Here is a 17,859-nt window from a genome sequence, read left to right as displayed (position 1 = left end):
CAGTTCATATCCTGAATCCTCTGAATAGAATAAGCCCAGATATCACAATAAGGCGAAATATTTTTTCGCCATTATCCAATAAAATTATAAAATCTAAATAAAATGCAATATTAATCTATATTTTTATTAATACACAAAACATAAATAGGAATGATATATAGATTCATAACATGTCATAAGACAAATGGAATGTAGAATTTTATAATATTCCATTTTTATACTAACTATTTACAATAAAATGTAGATCTGAAATAATACTTTTAAGTACAAAACACAATAATTGAGAGATGAAGCCCAGTATGTTGATGTTGAAATCTCAATCATCCTAAAAATTTGATGCCCTTATGTGCAAAAGTCAGTTATATGCTATGTCCTTTCTCGGGTATCAAAATATCTCTATACCAAATTTCATGCAAATTGGTTCAGTAGTTAAGGCGTGATTGATTAACAGACAGACAGAGTTACTTTCGCATTTATAATATTAAGTATGGATATTATAAGCAATTAACTTATTTTTTTGTTTATTTTATTATTTTTGCAACAATTAAAAATTCATAGTATGTATAATATTTACTGTGATTTTTATTGATCCTGAATTACTGACTTTTTTAATTTAAACAATTTATACATTATTAAAATTTAAAGTAACATTAATTATCACAGCGAAAAATACATGTACATAATTAATATAGAATTTCATACATTCAAGCATCTGATTTGGTGCTTAAGATATTTACATCTAATTCTGGCCTCATAAAGATGTTGCATAATTCACAACATAACTTCTTAAATATAATTTATATACTAGCCAATAAGGGATAACAAACAAAACATTATTGGGATGTATGACTACATTTCATCTGTTATCTTGTGATAGAGATCTGTTTAAGTTTGTTTTTAGGTTTTTATTTAAGTTTTTAGAGGCAGGGATAGGGGGGACTTGGGCTTCAAAAGGAGTTAGGTTTCCTGATGCGGTGGTTGTAAGCTTCATAATATCTTCAAGAGTTCTTATGAATGTGTCACAGGTTGCCTTTAATAGACTTGATGCTTCTTCAATTTTCTGGAATTATAAAATGGAATACTGAATATTTAATTGATCTCAATTTAAACATTTTAAGATGATTAATTGACCCACATATTCATTATTAAGGCTTATTGTTTATTAAAGTTCTATCCTATTGCAGTAGGTACATTTTGTCCATATTGCAGGGGTATATTTAGTTTAATAATAATTATTATCTGACTAGCTGTGCCGCGCGGTTATACCCACATTGCTTCACTCTTGTTGGTCTTAGGGTGATGATGTATAGCCTGTTATCTTCCTCAATAAATGGGCTATCTAACTCTAACATTGAAAGAATTTTTCAAATCAGACCAGTAGATCCTGAGATTAGCGCGTTCAAACAAACAAAAAAACAATTTTATTAACAGCTTTATCATATTAGTATTAATTTAAGTAAAAGTATACCTCTACATCTGGTCCATTGTCATGACTAGCAGCACTTTTAACAGCATGAACTTGTTGCATAAGTAAATCACAATAAAGATGCAATTCTGACTTTTTATTGATTAAAGAATCTTCCACTCCAATAACTGTAAATAATATTATTTAAATCAATTAACAATTTGAATACCATAATAGTGTTTCCCTTTTTTATTTTAATCACATTTTTAAAACTAATTTGTATTCATTGGTTAATAACATAAACATTATAGCTATGTACTTATATACAGGATGTCCCAAAAAGTAGTGATGAACGGAAGCTGGGAGGTAGAGGACCTAGAGGGCTATCCGAATCACCCCCATGTATGTTATGCGATTTTTCGTATTTTCGGAGTTATGACTTTTTTTTTTCAATTTTTCACCTATCACCGAGTATGATGATATTTTCACTCATGGTGACGTCATTTATTGCGCTAGATACTTGATTTTTTTGTTTGCTAAGCTGAAAGATAGGCCAATTTAGTATGGTAACATTTACTATCGTTAGATCTTTGAATGGAATAAAAAAGGGCCCGTAAAAAAATAAAATGAAATTTTGTGAAATAAGATGAAAAATAAAATGTAAAAAAATGAAATTTTTAGGGTAGCTACCTGATAGATAGAGCAAGTTTTTTAAAGCCGAATGGAAATCTTTTTTTATGTGATTTTATTTTAATTCCATTCGAAGATCTAACGAAAGTAAATGTTACCATACTGAATTGGCCTATCTTTCAGCTCAGCACACAAAAAAAAATCAAGCATCTAGCGCAATAATTCACGTCACCATAAATAAAAATCTCATCGTACTCAGTGATAGATGAAAAATTGAAAAAAATATGATAACTCCGAAAATACGAAAAATCGTATAACATACATGGGGGTGATTCGGATACTGGATAGCCCTCTAGGTCCTCTACTTTTCAGCTTCCGTTCATCACTATTTTTTGGGACACCCTGTATATGTCTTATAGGTACTTGCACATTAGCTCATTCTGCATTAAATTTATTTCATATTATAGTAAAACATTTAATTTAATCTAGTAAATAGGCTTCTTCTAGGCTACTTGTTTAATATTACAAAGTAAATTACTTTTCACATCCACAATTGACTCCAGACATGCTTTAGCACTGCCTAAGGCCACCAACCATTTTTGTCTATCTTGAGATGAAGGTGCTCGAAGGTACATGTGCTGTTGACCAGGAATAACTAAGTCCATTCTCGTATTATCAATATTATTAACTGAAAACAAAAAAAATACAATTTGTCTATTCATTCATATTAAAAGAACTAGGCTTTTAACAATCGAAAAAAGGTGCTTACCATTAATTTGACATACTGAAACTTTCACCGAACCTTTACACCCTTGACAGACTTCATCTTGCGATTTATAATAGGATAATATTCCATTTTCTAAAACGAACCATCTTGTTTGCCAACCTAGGAACAATTAATATATTTTTTTCAAACGAGAAAAATATAAAATACGTGAAACCTATACCATTCTCCTAATAATAAATCTTAACGTACCATTCCAATAATTTGTCCATTTCCATAAAACACCTTCCATGTATTAAATAATATTATTATGGACACGTACTATTCACACGTCACTATATTGTATATATTGAATTATCTCTGTGCTGCGAAATAATGTAAGTCGTAGGAGTGATAGAGATTTAAAAACTTTAAGAATTTAATTATTTTTTTGGATAATTAAATTAAATCAGCTAACAGCTTGCGAACAAAAACAGTCCAAAATCCAAATTAAAGCGACATTGACAAAATTATTTTGACGTAAACAGCTTTCCCGTCACTCGTCTGTCATTTGCCAGTTTTTTTTTTTTTATTGGTAATAGGGAAGCGCTTGACCACAGTCTCGACTGATGATAAGCTGAGATGTGGTCTAAGATGGAGCGCGCTTCCCTAGAAGGTACCTGTTTACTCTGACTTGCAAGCTGGTGTCAGACAGACTATCGGACATTTCTTGCGCAAGTTTTCTTGCAGATGGACAGGCGGCCCTAGTGCTGATTTACACAGGGTCAGTAGACTTTAACTGTTTACATGAAGTAAGTAGTAGTGGTGCGTTTCTCACGGTGACCACACGTTTGTGAAGTCAGTGAGAAAAATGAATTCACGAAAACATCTGAAACGACGATTTAATTATTTGTTTTTTTTTTAAATTAAAAATTTATCAATTTTGCTGTTGAATGAGTTAATAGAAATTGTAGAAAATGAGATAACTAAAAATAAACGACAATGGGTAAGAAAATGGATTTAGGGATTTAATATCCCAAAGGCACTCGTTTTTGCCATATAATTGCACCAATTTTAAGGTTTCGTCTTCGCTTACGGGTCATTTTTATCGCAAGCGAAAAAAACGTGGTCACTCTACAACGCAGCGGCAGTGACTAACCACGCACTGACTTGTCTGTTTACACGGGGTTTATTTGGCTGACGCGAGGGTGCGCGGGTGGCGGGGGGCGCCAACTGACTTTAAAATATTCGTGTCCGAATATTCAACTCAGCGGTGACTTCAAGCCTCTGTACTGACTTCAAAACTGTTTACACAGGGTTTTTTTCGGGTCAGCACTGATTTGCCTCGAATTTGTAGTCAGTTACTGACCCTGTGTAAATCAGCACGAGACGACACGCGCAATTCTTTCATAGCCTTTATATGTCTGTCATTTTCTGCGGGGGGAACCACAGAACCTTGCACAGAACATGTGCACAGACCAGTAACTTTGCAGATATTCTGCCTATTATTACTTATAAATTTAAACCAATCAATGATATTGTTTATCTTATTAAAAAAATATTAATAAATAGTTTGAGACGATTGACTCTAACTCGTGGCCTCTCTAGTTGTGCTCTCTAGTAAGTAGTACAGTAACAGGTAACTCAATGTATTTTACAATAAATACATAAATGAAATGGCATAAAACTGTAACGCTGACTGAAATGTGGAGACTGGATTAGTGCACTTCGGGCCAGAGCTAAATAATGTTTCCGCTAGTTATACATTTTTATCGTATCGTTTCTTCGTAATTTTTTATTTTGTGTTAATTATTTTATAAAAAAAACAATTTTTTATCCCTTTTTCTATTTTAACCTGTAGCGAAACCGTTATTATTTTTCTTATCTCTATTTTTGAATGTAGACCTAATGTCAAAAAAGTCAATTGTCAAAACAAATTGTTACAAAATGCAAGCCACACCCGACAACAGTCAACAACCAGCAAAGATTCAATTCTTTTAGTTTTTGAATATAATTTATACGATTGTTTGTATTACATCTTCCACTCAACCTGCAAATTGATGTGTTTTAGAAGTTGTATTCAGATAATATAAATTAATGGCAAAGCTCGATCTATTACTTTTGTAAGATATTATGTGAATCTTTATTTTTTATTTAGAGTATACGACGCAGTATTGAATTAAACTATTCCATTTCTCATTATTCTTACAAATAAAACAATTCAGTTCATTTTATTAACACTATAAAACAATGTTACGAATGAAAATAATAGGTGTGTTAGCTTTGTTTCAATTGTTTATGTTTGTTTATAAAGGTACGTAAATTTTTGCTATTATAAAACATACTACATATGTTAATTTTTTTAACAATGCACAATTTATGAGTAGGATCCTTTTGTTTACAGTGAATGCCTTAGAATGTTATGTGTGTGACAACCAAGAGGATAACTCGGAAAAATGTGTAAAGACTATCATGACATGTGAATATAATCAAGATGTATGCCTTACTGAAATAAAATGGGGAAGCACTCCATATTGGTCACAAGGAGCTAAAAAACAATATTATGTATCAAAGAGATGTTCTAATAAAACAGATTGTGCTATGACCCGCCAACATTATATGCCGCTGTGTACTCATATTTGGTACCAAGATTGGACTTGTTCAGATTGCTGCCAAGGGGACAGGTGTAATTATTACATTATTGTGAGTATATATATATTTTTTTCATAGGTAGCACAATATTTTGAATTTAATTGGGGCAAGAAAACAGCTCACAAATCAACTAAAACTCTGTTATGCACCAAAAGTATGTCTTTTTTAACTAAAAATCATGACTACTATAATATAAGAATTTAAATGATTGGTTTTATTATATAGACCATGAATAATTATGCACCTCATTTGTGTACCTATATAACCTACAAGGTATAACTTACATATACAATTTATGTTTTTTTTTTTTTCAGAGCGGTCAGTCAGCTATAAAACCTGCACTAGCAGTGTTTTTTGGAACAGCAGCAGCTGTTGCTTGGTTTTTTAGAACTATTTATAATTGACACAAGACATTATTTTGTAAACATTCCTAATATAGTTAAAATGTAACAATCAAATTAATGTTATTTTGTATTCAGGGCATAATACAATATATTTATATTTGACTACCAAAATTTTATATACACTTTTGAATGATAAGTAACTTTCAATTTATGACAATACTGATGGCAAAGTTCCTCGTTCTCTTTTAATCATTTTAATAATTTTAATAGAAATTAAAGTAAGGAACTTAATTTACAGCACTGTACTTACTGTTCTTTGGACCATAGTATTCAAGCTCGACTATAGATTGTCTTTAATCCGTCCAATGTCTATAATAAGACATGATTATATTATTTTTACATTACTAGATTAAGTTATTGTTTTTACTGTCTTAAATCCGTCCATAAAAAGACTATTATTATTATATATTTTTATTATTATAAGTAATTATTTTGTACTACTTTCTTAGGAATATAAATCATATTTTTAAATAACTGTTTTATTTCACCATCCTTGCTGTGCCAGCTTTAATGAAATGCAATTGATTAAGTTTTACTCGCTACACAATTTTATAAAACTTAAACATTCAAGGTAATTTAACATAATGATTATACCTAATGCAACATATTTTACATACTTACAACTACATAGTTATTATAATTAAATTAAACTATACTAATTTTATCAAACTGTAATTTTGTTGCTGCAAAGTGTTTGTTTGAGCCTGCTAATCTCAGACGGAAGGCTCTGATTTTAAATTTTCTTCAAAGAATATCATTTTCAATTTCTATTTAACACTATTTTATTAAATAATTAACTTTATCCTAGTCTTGTGATAATAATTGATATATATTTTACTCTAACATGAAATTGAGTTCCATTTTGTCTTAGATTACAAAATAAAAGGTTTTGGATTTTTAGTATCATTTTGTTTTTGCAAATAGACTCACGTGGTCCATTGATCTGGTCTAGATTTTTGTCACAGTAAAAAGTATTATAGATTTTATAAATTCAGTTTTATCGTTGGCTATAGGTGCGTGTAGATAAAAGACCTCTTATATTTACAGCCTTTTACAGCTATAATTTTCTGGATTTTTAAAAAGTAATTCATTACATTAGTATTATTATTGTTTTTTATCTGACTAGAGGTCCGCCCCGGCTTCGTCCGTGGTAGGTACATATTTCGCAATAAAACGTATAATAGCCTATGTTCTTTCTCTGGTTCTAAATCTGTGCTTGGTCCGTATCAATGAATAAGGAATCACATGGAAGTGACATACCTACAAAAAAAGTGTGGCCGGCGCCATATTGCCTGTAACAAAACATGGCGGTGTTTAGTGCCGAGAATAAACTTAATAATGTTTATCGATATAAAAATAATATTAATATATTTTTTTTTGAAGTTATACTTCTTTTGGCGCGGTGGAGAAAAATAGTGAGAGTGAATTTTTACGATGCGCGCGCACACCGACACCTAAATTTAACAGCATGAAGTAATGAAGTAAGTAAGTTGTTCAAGTTGTATATTCTAGTATTTTGTCCATACGCCAAAGAAGTAACTTCTAACGCGTGTACATAAACACACACTCTTTTTTATTTATTTTAACTTTATTGTACAAAACATAGAAGTAAAATTACAAATGGAAAAAATGACAATGCCAATTAATAAAATTAAGTATGACGATGGCTGCTCGTGACGGTAACACCTATACAGGGTTACTTGTAAAACACCAGCAACCTCGCAGGACAAGATAGCTAACCCTGTATAATTTGATAAATCCAGTTCAATTTTGACTTCGCTATAAGGATTACGGTAGACTTACAATTTGGTAATTTCAGTTTTGAGGAATGTAATATAATGAAACAAAATATATACTAATATAGGTATATAATAGTATTTTATTACAATGAACAACACAATATACAGTAATTTATTTATTTATTTATAAACAATAGACAAAAAAACAATAATTACTTAATAACAGAGAAAATTATAGAGCTAAACTGTTTTGTGCAGCCTGGGATGCACTCGGATTCACTCTGTTCATTTTTGAGTTCGGGATTTGAGGCTCAACTGGTACCTGGAAATGAAATGTCACAGTTTACATTAACTAGCATTGTTCACTTTACATTTAAACTAAAATGCAATACATTTTAATTAAAAGGGCAATGCTGATGGTTTGAAATTAATATCAACATTAGGGCTTACAATAGCGGAATTTGAATTTATATTTTTGGTTTTATGGCATTCAAATGCTTTATAAATATAAATTTATAAAGAATAGAAAAATAACTTAAAACACCCCATGTATTTAAAGTAAATTGCACTTTCGCTCAGTCAATAACATTTCAACAACCAAATATCACCGAAGTTTGTACTCAAAAAATCATATAAAACCATCTCAGTTTGTTCACAGGCCCCCTTCAAAATAGGAGAAACTTTAGATTATAAATGACAGCCCTAAATCTAAATAAAAAGACCAAAAGTAAATTGGAAGACATCACGTGTCTACAGATAAAAACCTCACCCTGTGTGAATGCAGCGGCAGACATACTGGTATAGCATCATCGTGCAGACTAATCACATCCATTGTTCTATTGAAAGCACTTTCGCGGAAATGTAGGGAACATACTATGATATATCCTTTACATTTGGCTTGATATTTTCAGTTTCAATTGCTTCTAACCATTCTCCTTTTCTATTTTCACTTCTTGGTAACATTAAAAAAATGAATTTTTAGGTTATTATAATTTTATTCCTGACCTGAATTATTTATAAATACATTTTAAAGTACTATAAAAGCGATTAATGTTACTTGAGTTATAATTCATATTAGGTAAATTTGTGTTTTATTTTTCCTTCTGCTGCTCTTGGCAAAATTAATTTGTTATTTTGGAAGTGTATTCAACAAAGCAACTATTCTTAAGATTAATGACACAGCCTTGGGAGACGCACGTCTTCATCGAACATTTTGCTGATGTCGATATTATAAGTCATCACTAGCACCCAAATTCATTATTTTACTAGAACGAAAATATACAAAATAAAGCTATATTTGGTAACAATTTTGCACTGAACATAGTCTGTAAATACTCCTCAATTCAATATACATGAAAATAAGTAAATCAGCAAAGTAATAACTAATATTTCAGTCAAAACGTATACATACCGGTGCAAAGACAAACTTTTCTGGTTTTCATTCTTTCCAGAGCCACATCCCACAATACTGCGCTTTGGTATTATGCCACTATTTGTCCTTGACCACTCTATATGTTTTAGACACAAATGTTTGTCACAATCACAAAAATATTCAATATTTTTCAATGTTTACTACGGAGCAATGACAGAGCATGTACATCATAATAACGAGAACATAACATGGCGCCCGGCCACAGTAGGTATTTGAGCACAGAATACATAATAGTAGCTAAACGCTACAGAACGGACACTCTCCGCCTCCCGCCAAAATTAAACACTTACCTCACCCCGCACGATCAGACATGTCGCACCCTTAAAACATAAATGGCACTAAACGAAAATGTTAATTTTACAGTACGGCCGTTTTAAGATTTTTTAAAAATTGAATGGGTGATATGGAACTAAAAAAATACAAATATAGATTTGTGATCGGATTAAAATAACAGTTTAACTAACTCTGTTTCAGTATCCAGTGGCAAACAAAAAAAATATTTATTATTTATTAATGGAGAAGCATTTAAAAAAAATGTTTAGTATTGTGTCGGTTATAGTTTTCAAGTTATTCAAAACTTTTTGCTTAATGACCTTTAAAATGTTATTTTCCCTACATTGTAATAATAACAAAGAGAGAAATAAAACAATAGAATTACTAAAATAATAAAGAATTATATTTATTTGGCACATGCTCATAGTTTTCGGTCAAAATTACCACACATATTCATAATTAACAAGTTTGTTTGAATCTAGATAAAAGTATTGTCATAAATAACATTAACATTAAAATCTTGTTCTTACTACTTACTAATCAGTACAGTTATTTAGAGGTATTTCAATTAATCTGCTAAGGTCAAAAGTATTTCGAAGTAGGAAGTGTTAAAGTCACCTATCTGTAATATCCAGTCAATTTTTGAAAAAGGTTTTGCAAACCCTTTCTTTGGAGCCGTTTACCTCGGAACTTCGTTAACCTTCTTCGGTTTTCTATTGGAGTTAATCTTTTTATATTTATATCTGGGCTTTATCTCTGTTAAGTTAAAAATAAGTTTTCGTGACTCTTCAGAAATTCTATCTGCGATTTTCAGACGACATGTTCTTCCACAAGGTTGCTTAATCATTTTAGCTGGAAAAACGTTTTGAGTTTGAAACATATTTTTTGCCTGTATTTCTTAGTATCTTTACAATATTTGTAGTATGTAACTATATTATTATTTTTCGTTTTCTTGTAATTGCATCAACAGGCTGAGTTCGCAGCTGCTTCTTTTGCAGTATCGTTCATCGTTCCTGTGTCATTTGTATTAAAATGTATGATTTCGACGTTATCAGCAGGGCTGGAAGAGGCGACATGATAACCATCATTCGGAGCAAGACCACTTTTAAGATTCGAATCAGCAGGAAGATGATCACTTCTTTGATGATTATTAGAAATTTCAACAATCTGAGTGAAGGAAATGTCATCAATTTTTAAAGAGCTTGGCATTTGGTCATTCCTTTTTCTTTACATTTTGGGTTCTCTGTTTCGTCATCCGGATTAGAAGGGTCGAAATTATTACGTGTGCGGTGTGTCTATAGTACTTTGAGTAATTTGTTGGGTTAGGTTATGGCCTTTGTACAGACAAAGCTGAAGCTGAACTGGATGATGTTCTTGAGGACGAGCTGGACGACGAAGACGATGACGACGAGTTTGAGTTTGATCTCCTGCATTTTTTCTTTGATGGAAAGTATGTTCTGTCATCGTCTGAGGCGAGAAAAAAGTCACCACCGTCAGTGTTAGTTTGGTTGTGATAAGAGCTTAAAGGATGAACTTCTCATGATGTTCAAATCGGACGCACTCATTGTTGAAAGCGGTTCAACAATATCGGAATTTCTTTTAGAAGCAGGCTTAGTAATTTGAGATCCATCATGGTCATCATTTTCTTTTTTTCTTTGATTGTTCTGAGTTGATAATTCTATTATACTTCTACATCTACTTCTTTTCGGATCCATGATAGTATAATACAAAAAGCCTTAAACAAAATGCCTTTTTTTTTATTAATAAATTCGTATAAAAACAAAATCCTAATTAAAGTTAACATAATATAACTGACACTTATGTAATTGCGCACAGCGAAAATTTAAAAGCATATTTATTGATTAAATGGCTCTTTAAAGAAAATGCCCGTTATTGAATTCGTATAAAAACAAAATCCACACTAAACTTATTAAATAACTGGCATTATATTCAAACTGCCATTTATGCATTTACTAACTGTAAATATTCGAAAGCAAATTAATTAAATAAGTGGCACTTTACACAAAGTGCCAGTTTTTGACTCACCTCGACAAGGATTCCCACCGGAGACTTGACACGAAATGGCATAGTGCCGGTTTATCAATTACCGACCGGACAAATTGTGACAAATTCATAAGTGACACTAGCGACATCTAGCAAAAATTTGACGCATTAGAGCTACCGGGATCTTTGCGTTAGGCGCGTTTCGTTTTATGCCTTTTGACTGCATACTTAACTCAAAAATGAATTTTTTTGTATAGTGCCACTTATGTTTTAAGTGTGCGATGTTATGGTACCCATTTCCCCGCAAGGACGATACCAACGACGTCTTTAGACGAAACGCAACGAAGATTGACAACATTAATCAAATTGACTTAAAGCAATTTTATTATTTTGGATTTGTGATTATCGTTTTTCGTAGAAAATGGTTAGATATTGTGCTGTTTAAGGATGTATTTCATCAGAAAAACGCGAATTTTTTTTTACGCTAGTCACAAATGTGCCAACCATAAAGAGTTTACACACACATTTGCAGTCTCTACAGTGTGACTGTCAAAACTATAATTTTGTATGGAGCAATGACTAAGGAATCATAGTGATTCATCATCAGTGATTCCTTATTCATTGGTATGGAGCTGTATGGAGTGTCCGGGGTGTGATTTGAGCTAACTTCAAATGTCAAGCGGTATAAAATTAGCACTGACTGACGTATAGTCATATTTTTTCACATAACAGAATATTCATTAGTTAGAAAGAGACAGTATCAGTTTTATTATTTCAGTATCGAAATGCATGATATTTGTATAATCAGTTGTTTGTATACAACAATATGCCCTGTCCATAGGATTCCTTAGTCATTGGTCCGTATCTTCTTGGTCCGTATAGATAAAAAAGGTTAAGTGCCCTTATGCCGACTCCACACTCGCGCCGCGAAGGCCCGCGAAGGCCGCGAACCGCGAGTGTGGATGGTTTCGCGACATCGCGTTCGCGCTTCGCGGCGTTCTCCGTCCGGTTGCGGTTTTTTGGTCCGCTTCAAAGGGTTTGCGAAGCGCGAACGCGAACGCATCCACACTCGCGCTGTGTTCACAGTTGTTCCGAATTACGTATTTTATGTTTTAAAAGCAAACATAATTTTAGTGCATAATATTTTTATTAATTCTCATATATTCTCATTTATAAATTCTCCTTAACTTGTTTTTTGGACTTTATAAATGCATAATTGTAATTCGCTAAAGCGCACAATGTCAGAGCAGCAGCAACTTCCACGTCCATTTTAGTCAAATGCGCGAACGTTAATGCGAAAGGTCGCGAGTGTGGAGGGCTATATTTATCGCGGCGTGTCAATGCGCGAACCGCGGCCGCGAACCGCGCCCGCAGTTCGCGGGCAAGTGTAGAGCCGCAGTTACGCACCAGCGGTTAACCGCGGTGGCGGCTAACCGCGCGGTTAGCCGTTTTCCCATTTTAATATGCAACCGCTTTTATTATATTATTAGTGCGTACAATCATAAGCGGTTGCATATTAAAATGGGAAAGCGGCTAACCGCGCGGTTAGCCGCCACCGCGGTTAACCGCTAGTGCGTAAGGGCACTAAGTGTTGTAACTTGTAAGCTGTGGTGGGATAATGCAGTTCAATAAAGAAACGAATCTCCAATGGCGGCGCTTATCATTCCCTCTCGCTTACACACGGCCGTACGGCATGCAAAAAAAAGTGGTTTGTCCTCAGAGAGGGTTTGTCTATGAAATGGTTTACAATCTGTGTTTACAATTTTCATGCCATAAATGTTATATTCAGGTTATAATAAATTCATTCATGTATTAGGTAGGTGCTTTGATTTGCCCGAATTTAGTACCATAAGTATTATTGCATGTATTAATCTTTTAAAACGCAGTTCAATAAAGAAACGAATCTTCAATGGCGGCGCTTATCATTCCCTCTCGCTTACACACGGCCGTAGGGCATGCAAAAAAAAGGGAAAAGTAAAATCACGTTTGTTTGATTTTCCCTATAATAGTTTTTATCATAAATTTACAATGACCAAGAAGCTTATATCCTCTAATACACTGGAGATTGCACTATGACCATTAACTTGAAACAAGAAACTATGACATTCAATGACGTCAGTCATGTTATTTGTCTCTTTCTGTCGAGTGACCACGCTGGTTTGTAAATTCAGGATTTTTCAAAATAGAAAAAACTAAAAATCATGGTCTATAAATAATAACGACATATATTTTTAACAGTATTTATATTATAATATTATGGTCATACTTTATAGGTAGGTACATACAATTTTAAGTGGTATATTGGCTTGGTATAGAATGATAGTTATAAATAACTTTTGGCTACAAAGCTTGGATATGAACCGATATATAGCATTAACATCCTTTGTAAATAGAGGAAAGTTGTGTTTTGCATCAGATGCTGTTTACCAAATTGTTAACTACTCAGATCTTCTTTTTAAACGCGTTGCTTCGACGGGTCAATTTCAAGCCAGAATCATCAAAGAAAAACTGTTTATAGCAGCCTTGCACCAATTTCAGCTAACTTTACAAAGTTTATTTTTCAAAAGGTATTTTTTTCTGGGTCGTTATCCTCAGTAACCTTGATGGGCACATATATTTCTTTTTATTTTACTTTTTGGAAAGCTGAAATACGTAAAACAAAAAAATATGAGGTAAGTTAAAAAAGTAAAATTTCAATGTAAAAACGAACAATCTTATAACTACATGTGAGTGCAATACCGATGTCATGTGTTGTTTCATTACTAGTAACAATCTTTAAAATGGTGTTCTAAATTTTCATCATAATATTGTTATTACAATATATTCTCTTCGCTATCCATAAAAACTCGTCATCATGGTTACCTTACTTGTTAAATCTGTTTATTGAAAACTTGTTGAAAAATGATAAAGTATTAGGGAAATAACAAATTTAACATGACTGCTTACTAAAATGATGCTAAATTAGACAATTTTTGCCATTGAAATGATTCTAAATAGGTAAATGCAGGAGTATTGAGGAATATTGTAAATAACGTAAATATACACTTGCCTGTGAAATTCTATGCCAGAATTTGGTGTCCAAACACTTCTGCAATTTTGCACAATACAATGCATTCTTTCGGAAAATATTCATTAAATAAGCAACAATATTAACTTAAATATTCGAAGCGACGCAATTTTTTTGACACACATGCCATATTGACAAAGTGAGAGTTGCTACAATTTTATTATGGTGACTACCCATAATCAGGGAGTATCGCTTTTTAATAATTGGTTCAGATACTTAGTTTATTTAGCATAAATAATAATTGTCTCATCCAACAATGCTTCTGAATGACGTTGTTGGCAATTTATCAACAAACTCATGTACAAAAACTAACCTTTTGCACAGAATATTACAGCATACATAGTAGCCTTGGGAAAACTTCGTATTAACAGTGGCAATACCAAGTTAGGTGTGAAAGTGATAAAAAACATGAACTGGGCAATATTTTCTTGTTACACGTCAATGTTCATACCGAAATCTCCAGTGTATTAGATATAAGCTTCTTGACAATGACAATTATGTATTTGTGAAAGTAAATAATGTTTTATTGAAATTTGACAAAATAGAGTCTGTCTAAAAAGTCAGTTTACATGGGTAATTTAAGTAGAAATTTAAAAACTTATACTGGTAACCCTGCAGGTGCTGTCAAAATTGTAAAATAAAACCTAGCTGTTCTCAATTTTATATATATTTTCCTGTTTAATATTCGTATAAATTGCCAAAACCTTTGAGCAGTAGTGCGAGGGAGATAATTTACAAGATTATTAAGTTTTGTCAGCGTAAAAAAGCAGAACAAATAGATTTGGTGAACAAAAACAAAGTTACAGAAAGAGTATCCGCCATGACCGGTATGTAACACTAGTTGATACTTGTATTTATTTAATTTTTTTTCTTGTAATTTATATGTAATTAAGTACTAAAATGTGCAAAGGTGTGATCGTTTGTTTATTTGTTTCCTTACACAGAATATGATTTTTCAGGTGTTTCAAGAGTGTGTTCAAGAGTGACTTTGGCTCGTATTAAAAAAGAAGCTAGCGTAAATAACGGAGTATGGCGCACGCCTGGAAAAGGTCGTGGTTCAAAAAATGGACGCCCTTTGAAAATCAATTTGGATGACTTTGATAAATTCAATTCAATTTCTAATTGCATTGACTCTGCTTTCTTTTGTTTATGCAAGTCAAAGTTAATAAATGTATGTACATTATGCTCTGAAGTGTTTTTTATTTGTTGACTTTTCCTGTAATCCTGTACCTACCTCAAATATTTTTTTAATAACTTATCATTTTTAATATTTTTATCAAATTTTAATATAAATATTTTTATTCTAATGTATCTAGATTGTACGTATAAACTATACATTATTTGCAGTGTTGCTAGGTTGAGTTTTAAAATTACCCTTTAAATTACCCATGTAAACCGTAGACAGAGAAACTAATAGACAAAGGTACTCTGTAACCGCGACTGAGACAAAGATAGTTTGTCAATGTATAAGTTGAATGTTGCCATGAGTATCCGAGCTCCCGGATGTTTTGGAAAGGGTAAATATTTTTAGGAGCAATTAAATAAAACCAGTTACGACATTTTTCTTTTGTCTTTATAATCAATTTAGTAGATACAAAAAAATATAAGCAGATTGATTATTGATGACGAAACAATGTTAATTTCGTGTACACATTTCTTACTTTTTCATTGGCTTGTTCATATTTTACAATATTTTGTGAGAACCCAATCTTTTCTCCCACTTCGATCCATTAATTACGTAGGTCTGGATCATCTGGAAACAAATCGATAAACATAGGTTAATAATAATTAATGCTCGCAGGTAGTTCAGGTTCTCTAAAATTATAAGTGTAATTTTATGTCAATCACAATTATTACTATGAGAAATAATAAATTAAAATATGTTTTCGATGCTGGGTTATTATGGGTTATTACTGGGTTATTATGGGATTTCATATTCATTTACTTTCGAGTTTCGCCATATTGTCAAATCAATATTTTTTTATTGATGATCGGGGTATTATTTATTTATTTTTCCCGACACTGGCAACACTTACTTGTTGATGTTTATAGGTTATTGAATGTAAAAATCGATATTACGCTAATAGTTTCCTTGTTTTAACGCGACTTGTTGTTACTTTAGGCTAAAGTATAAATAATCATCACTGAGAAACTATAAATAAGGACAATAAAGTCGTACTTACGCGTGAAAAGACACACCCGCAATTTTCTTCTCACTATCGCTTATACATGCAATAACACGACAACGCACCATTCTATTTACTTCGATGTCTATATTAAGATAATTTCACCGTCTTTTCAATGTACTCGTATCGATTTTTTACTAAATAATATCCAAAATTCGAACACCAAGCACGATGAAGGCACGAACTGTCAAAGTTTGTTTCGCAACTCAAGTTGCGGATCTTGAAAAATAGGTTACACACTAAGGGACAAAAAATTGGGTATTTGTGTCTTTGTCTTATGCATTTGTTATGGTATTTTCGCTCTCTTTCTTGTGTAAGTGAGAAAGGTATCGTCATTGGGTCTATTAGTTACTCTGTCTACGATGTAAACTGACTTTTTAGACAGACTATATATGTTCTTTGGGAAAAACTCGTAGACAGAGAAACTAATAGACAAAGGTACTCTGTAACCGCGACTGAGACAAAGATAGTTTGTCAATGTATAAGTTGAATGTTGCCATGAGTATCCGAGCTCCCGGATGTTTTGGAAAGGGTAAATATTTTTAGGAGCAATTAAATAAAACCAGTTACGACATTTTTCTTTTGTCTTTATAATCAATTTAGTAGATACAAAAAAATATAAGCAGATTGATTATTGATGACGAAACAATGTTAATTTCGTGTACACATTTCTTACTTTTTCATTGGCTTGTTCATATTTTACAATATTTCAATATTTTGTGAGAACCCAATCTTTTCTCCCACTTCGATCCATTAATTACGTAGGTCTGGACCATCTGGAAACAAATCGATAAACATAGGTTAATAATAATTAATGCTCGCAGGTAGTTCAGGTTCTCTAAAATTATAAGTGTAATTTTATGTCAATCACAATTATTACTATGAGAAATAATAAATTAAAATATGTTTTCGATGCTGGGTTATTATGGGTTATTACTGGGTTATTATGGGATTTCATATTCATTTACTTTCGAGTTTCGCCATATTGTCAAATCAATATTTTTTTATTGATGATCGGGGTATTATTTTTCCCGACACTGGCAACACTTACTTGTTGATGTTTAAAGGTTATTGAATGTAAAAATCGATATTACGCTAATAGTTTCCTTGTTTTAACGCGACTTGTTGTTACTTTAGGCTAAAGTATAAATAATCATCACTGAGAAACTATAAATATGGACAATAAAGTCGTACTTACGCGTGAAAAGACACACCCGCAATTTTCTTCTCACTATCGCTTATACATGCAATAACACGACAACGCACCATTCTATTTACTTCGATGTCTATATTAAGATAATTTCACCGTCTTTTCAATGTACTCGTATCGATTTTTTACTAAATAATATCCAAAATTCGAACAC

General features: G+C 32.2%; 2 protein-coding genes and 1 long non-coding RNA gene across 3 annotated transcripts; 2 read left to right on the top strand and 1 right to left on the bottom strand.

The window, feature by feature from the left end:
* Window positions 1–110: 110 nt before the first annotated feature.
* On the bottom strand, window positions 111–3,296 carry LOC123690895 (pleckstrin homology domain-containing family A member 3-like). The gene is made up of 5 exons (XM_045635014.1): window positions 3,012–3,296; window positions 2,805–2,921; window positions 2,574–2,723; window positions 1,469–1,593; window positions 111–1,060 (listed from the first exon to the last, which is right to left on the bottom strand). Exons 1-5 carry the CDS (start codon window positions 3,049–3,051, stop codon window positions 857–859), a joined length of 636 nt encoding a protein of 211 aa, XP_045490970.1. The 5' UTR covers window positions 3,052–3,296; the 3' UTR covers window positions 111–856.
* Window positions 3,297–4,677: 1,381 nt separating this feature from the next.
* On the top strand, window positions 4,678–6,265 carry LOC123690898. The gene is made up of 3 exons (XM_045635019.1): window positions 4,678–5,052; window positions 5,143–5,441; window positions 5,705–6,265. The coding sequence occupies exons 1-3, from the start codon at window positions 4,989–4,991 to the stop codon at window positions 5,792–5,794; spliced, it is 453 nt and encodes a 150-aa protein (XP_045490975.1). The 5' UTR covers window positions 4,678–4,988; the 3' UTR covers window positions 5,795–6,265.
* An 8,556-nt stretch (window positions 6,266–14,821) lies between these two features.
* LOC123690899 lies at window positions 14,822–15,501 on the top strand. The gene is made up of 2 exons (XR_006751345.1): window positions 14,822–15,136; window positions 15,269–15,501. It is a non-coding gene; the product is annotated as an uncharacterized LOC123690899 (long non-coding RNA).
* Window positions 15,502–17,859: the final 2,358 nt, after the last annotated feature.

This window comes from Colias croceus, chromosome 4, assembly GCF_905220415.1.
Source record: "Colias croceus chromosome 4, ilColCroc2.1".
In the NCBI taxonomy this organism is placed as follows: Eukaryota; Metazoa; Arthropoda; class Insecta; order Lepidoptera; family Pieridae; genus Colias; species Colias croceus.
This window is presented reverse-complemented; position numbering and strand designations above follow the sequence as displayed.